General features: G+C 33.9%; 1 protein-coding gene across 1 annotated transcript; it reads left to right on the top strand.

The window, feature by feature from the left end:
* The first annotated feature begins 2,237 nt into the window (after positions 1 to 2,237).
* LOC132547924 (beta,beta-carotene 15,15'-dioxygenase-like) lies at positions 2,238 to 3,575 on the top strand. Its single transcript, XM_060211732.1, has one exon. The coding sequence runs from the start codon at positions 2,238 to 2,240 to the stop codon at positions 3,573 to 3,575; it is 1,338 nt and encodes a 445-aa protein (XP_060067715.1).
* Positions 3,576 to 6,058: the final 2,483 nt, after the last annotated feature.

Below are 6,058 nucleotides of genomic sequence, written 5' to 3'. Positions count from 1 at the left end.
ACCTAATTCAAAATTTGTATTAAATTAGATATTTAAGAATTTAATCTTGTTTTTATTGATTTCATGGATAATGCAGTTTAATTCATTTGGCTCTGTTCTATCTAATTCAAAATTTGTGTTAAATTTGATATTTAAGAATTTAATCTGGTTTTTATTAATTTCATGGGATGATGAATTGATTTGCTGTTGAAATAAATTCAACATAAAATGCTTCGCAGTTCATTAAATTTGCCCCAAGAGCAACAGTATATTTCATTCAAAATCATTTGTTTTTAATATTTGAACAAATCCGAGTCTGCAGTAACCAGAATTTGTGCAGGTCTAATGAATTAAAAATATTGTCCGGCATTTTTAATAAGAGGATAAAACAGTATAACTGAGGCAAAATACGATTATGCGATACACAAATATACAAAACAGTTTGTAAAAGCTGTAAAAATAATTTTGACAATACAGTTTACAAATTATGAAAATTCTTCGACAGCCTAGCGGAAGAATAACGTTTATACTGTGTTCTACGGTCGTCTTCCGCTTCCCTCCGAACTGAGAGGCAGCCATCTTTAAATTGTCATTGTTTTGTAACCTTTCTCAGTTGTCCTGGTATCCATGGCGTCAAAACATTGTCAAGAAGCAGTTCTTCGTCTTGTTGCAGATTTAATTTTCAGTCATTAAACAATTATTTAGCAGACGACAACATTCACACAAGCAGATATTAAGTCCAACTTGAGCAGATATTAACTTGTCTATTTTGCACAACCATATAGCCTTACTTGTTGAAAAATAAATGTATGGATGGCCAGGACTATTTCTTCTCGAGGGATTCAGGTTTATCAACATCGTTTTAATGATATGTTAACTTCATCTTGTAAGTGATACGTGTTGTTAGAAAATAATGTGAATCAGGTTGCAAAAATTAAATAATTGAATCAAAAGTTTATCTGATTGATTGTATTTTGACAGCTATTGAATATATTCCATCATGGGCACTGACCGAAAAATCACGATATGTAATTTATCATTTATATTATACACATGTTAGTATAAACACTAAGTATATATGCATTTAACTTGCAACTAATACCATCAACCAATCTGTTAAGGCTACTTTTGTATTTCTGTACAATTTATTTTTAATTAAATTTTAGTTAAATTCAAATCCTCAGCGTGTTTAATTTCATAACTGAAAACATGTATCTGTAAAATTTTCCTTAGAACTATAAATGTTTGCAAAAATATCAGATTTTAACCTTCATTCGTTTTTATGGTGTTGTTTTGTGTTTTTATCAGTTATTTGTAGTTGTGGAAATCTGATCTAACAAAATGTCACAGGCTGTGTCCTTTTAACACAATCTATTTAATTTTGAGACTTGTGCATATCCCCTTCTAGATTTGGTCTTTCGATCAATTGGAATTTTCCTGTCATCTCCTAAGCTTCAAATCTTAGGTCTAAGCATCACTAAATTTGTTTTTCAAGAGATGCACACACGTGTTGTGTGTCTTTGGGACAAAGACATGCATAAAAGTCTACCATGATGATCTAATACATGTCAAATTATAAGTTTTCGTCAGTGTTATATACTTACAATTCTCAGGTTATACATAAGACAAACAAGTGAATAGCACCTTTAAATCTAACGTTAGTCTACATCTACAGTGGTGTCAAATAAAAGAAATCCACCATAAAGCTGTTTTCTACTTCTAGAACTCATCAATTATACTAAGGGCCGTAATTGCTGAAAGCTCGGTGGCGACAGAGGAAATCAAAATTGGTCGAAATCAATATTGAAATCTAGATAATGAGATATGCTGGCACCAATATCAAAGACATTACACACATTTCAATACTGAATGACGTCAAAGCGTGGATTTCGTTTCTTGACGATGCTTCTTAAATTACCGTTACATCATTTTATTTTTCAATTGTAAGAACGTATGGAGAAAACACAATGTCCATACTTCACTCTTAACAAACAGATTTAGCGCTATTATTGAACCTGAAATGTTTTGATCGTACTTAAATATAAGTTTTTGTTTTTATATTAGATAATTCATATGCGTTTTTTTATGACAAACTTTATTTGGTCTCTGTTTATTAATTAACATAACGTATCGTGTATCTCAGCTTTTCATTACGTTAACTGACTACTAATGTGTTAGATACAGTTAACACCATTTTATACTTTGTTTGACATATTGTATTTTCTCTTCAGGTACGAAATGGTCCAGGACAGTTTGAGATGGGAAAACGTAATTTCACACAGGCTCTTGATGGTTACGCCAAGTTAATGAGTTGGAAGTTTCCGGGAGACGGTTCGTGTCTATTTTCCACAAAATTTATCCAGTCTTCTTTCTACAAAACCTCAGTGGAGCTGAATGACATTGCCCCTTATCTTAACTTTGGTGTAACCATCCCTCCGTATGATGACGAACAAAAAGTAGAAGCCATGGTCAATGCGATGGATAACATGAACGTGAACTTTTACAATTATTCCAATACATTTGTCGCAGTGACAGATTTATGGAAGTGCTATGAAATTGACCTCCCGACACTGGACACAGTAAGGCTGATTAACGCGAAGATTCCGACCTCAAATCATTCCAAAACTGACGATGTCATAAGTCTATTGTCGTCTGCCCACCCACTTCAGGAATATGGAAAGCCAGGAGTGTATATTGATTATCTAGGTGGAGCTGGAATGATTCCGGGCGTCGTCCAGGACAAAATTACCGTTATCAGGACCAAAGGCGCCGAGGATCACGAGGTTATTGCTGAATGGCGTCTAGATTCTGCACCGTACATGCATTCGTTTGCAGTAACGGAAAATCATGTGATATTCATCGGGCATCCCTACTATCAAAATTTCATGACAATGGCGGAAAATGGATATGCTGCAGCTGGGATGGAATGGAAGGCTGAAGAAAAGGCAAAAGTCTACGTTGTTAATATTCCGACTGGAAAGGTAGAAACCTTTGAGACTGACACAGTTTTCGCTTTGCATCATGCCAATGCTTATGAAGTAGGCAGTAAATTAACGGTCGATATTCCCGTTCAACCTAATCCGTATTTCTTTAAGAAATTAAACTTCCCATCTGTATTAAACGCAACCGAGAGGAAGTCAATGACTCTCATATCCAAACTAAGAAGATATACAATAAACATGGATAACAAAACCATTACACATTACGATTACCCGGACGCGATGAATATGGAACTTCCAAGCATCAACGAAAACTACAGATCAAGGCCGTATTGCTTTGTATACGGTGTCATATTCAACTGGAATGGTGAAGGTTTTAGCCACACGGGAATCGTAAAAAAGGACGTATGCGGGAAGACTGAAACCAAAATGTTCCAAATTCCTCATCATTACCCGACTGAAGTATGGTTTCTGCCTGCGCCTGAAGCGAAATCGGAAGATGATGGCGTGCTGCTTTTAGTAGTTTTGGATGGTGAGCGAGAGTTGTCCTATCTTGGAATTGTAGATCCGAAGACAATGACATTGATCAACAAGGCATATCTGCCCACTACGATTCCATTCAACTACCATGGCAGGTTCTTTCCGGGATTGTGGTAACTGGTGTCTCATATCGTGTGTGTATATATATATTTATGGAACTTTATGTAACAAGAAAGACAATGTTTGATCTGTCAGTTATATCTAACAAATAAAGTAATTATGGTGTATTACCGGCACAGGTAATACTTATTGTATATGTATGTATCATATTGTGATTGTATTTTCAAACAGTAATAAAAGTGTTTCCTCTAACTTAATGATATAATAATGAAGAACTTCGCAGCGTTAGGTTAAGTCGTTCAGAAGACTTGTTGATCAGGAAAGAATCATTGGAGTAAAATGAAGGCGCCTCTTACAAACAGTGGGCATGTAACAACATAACACAGAACTATACAGGTACCAAGTAATATGAGCTAGGCCATCCAGTGCATATAAGCTATAGATATTTCTTTTTATTTTTTAAGCGAATACAACACTTGGAAGTGTGGCTTATTAAGATACCAATCTCTGTTAAACTCCTTTGGCATGCTTCCTTGTTTAGAAATTCAGATTAAAAACTTATTTACAATTCTGAATAATTTGTGTACTTTATAATAGGCGGAGTTATAAACTTGTTACAACGAGTCTACACATATTTATAAACGATGTAAGATATTTAACGTTTTCCCAATATTTTTCTACAGCATGGCGCTTCTCACACGTAACTCGCGAAAAAACATGGATACTGCTTATATATATATATGATGTTAAAGGGAAAAGTACACAAAAATGTACATCAGACATACTAGTCGTACAATTCATTACAAATTTAGATTTCGATACAGTATAGTCAACCATTCTATTAAACCTCATCATACAACTTTGAAACTTTGGAGGATTTTGATCGAATAAAAGTCAAAATCTGGTTGAAAGGGACACAAGCATATATATATATATATATATATATATATATATATATTTAATAATTTCGAAAGACCGTCAAGTGCATGCGTTTATTCTGAACAATGCGTCTGAATGTAATAAGCTGTGGTAGCAGGTTACGATAAACCTCGGGGACTAAAAGACTACCTGCAATGTCTTCCATCTTTATTTACTAGGTTTGTAACAAGTAAATGATAGCTGACATCTGTATGTAGTTCTATATCTGTTTATGTTATCCATAGCTAATTACCCTAACCAAGTTTATACAAAATATTGATTTAAACGAAATACGCATTGTTCACAGCCAAACATTAAAGAAATCGACAGTTATCAAACATCTGCTTCATTTGCCTACGAACACCGAAATCTGCAAATTTCAAAGCTGTAAATAGAAAACTTGGTTCTGATTGGTACAAACTCAGCAAGTTATAGACAAAATATCATTGTAGGAACTGAGGATGTAAATTATTTCATTGGCAACAATTTTGTAAGGCTCTTGGTCACACTATTATATATCGGAAGCTGTATTACCTTGTTCCCTATTACAAGATAGGACAAGTTTCTATACTGTAGACTTGATAAAATTCATTTAGAAACTCAAATTCTTTGATAAGGTGTGATTTTTTTATTGTTGATTAATCAGGATGCAACAGTTTATGAATTCTTGTTTTGGAATATTTGATATACCAAGAAAACGATATGCAAATAATTTGATGGGTTCTTTATGTTTTTCTCTGAAATGTCTTGGATCAGTCCCTGATGGAATATCAAGTTTTCACCTTTTATATGTATTTTGAGAGCTACTGCCTTTTGTGAAGTTAAGCTTGGTATGTACATGTAGATGATGACCTGGTATCTCGTCACTGACAAGATAACAAAATATTATCTCGTGTTTAAGTCCATTAAAGCCACGGAAGTGATAAACAGATACGTAGCCGACATATTACGGCACAAGGCCATTGTTGTATGTAAATATATATATATATATATATACTGATAACAATGGGAGTTGAATGTTAACCTTAGTTCAAGGATTTGTCAGACACACAGACACAAAGCAGAAAAACTGTAGTCTGTACAAATCACACCTTACATTAGATTATTGAAACACACATAATCAACGCCGTGCACAATAACAAAGAATTTACATTGAGGATGTCTGAAAGTCATTGTTGACTGGATTGGACATAGTCAATGTAAACTAATGCCAATGTATTGTAGTCTTTAACTGACCTTACAAAGTTATGTGGGATACTCAATATGTCAGTTTGTAGATGTTTTGTCTGTGTATTACGTTGTGATTAGATAAACGATATATGAAGGTCAGGAGGTCAACATTTCTGAAATCAAACCTCTGTTCTGGTGATGATTTTTTAAATGTGTGATTTTAGAATGTGAACTAAAAGCACAGAAAGAATATAATGGATTATTAACAGGATCCAGAATTAAATATCGGTTTTTTTTCCTCAGATTTTTTTAAAATTACAGAAACATAACAACAATACATCACCACACAAAACTTTCACACACATTCATATATATTATAGAATAACAGTTGCTGATACATCATCATCATCATCATCATCATCATCATCATCATCATCATCATCATCATCATC

The sequence above is a fragment of the Ylistrum balloti genome, unplaced genomic scaffold (genome assembly GCF_031769215.1).
Source record: "Ylistrum balloti isolate Yb309-2 unplaced genomic scaffold, AGI_CSIRO_Ybal_v1 Utg369988, whole genome shotgun sequence".
Classification (NCBI taxonomy): domain Eukaryota; kingdom Metazoa; phylum Mollusca; class Bivalvia; order Pectinida; family Pectinidae; genus Ylistrum; species Ylistrum balloti.
Note: the sequence above shows the minus strand (reverse complement) of the source record. Positions and strands in the feature narration are given on the sequence as shown.

What these genes read in the sequence shown, in the direction of transcription:
- LOC132547924 (XM_060211732.1), top strand. Translation starts at nt 2,238, where the DNA reads ATGGGAAAACGTAATTTCACACAGGCTCTTGATGGTTACGCCAAGTTA.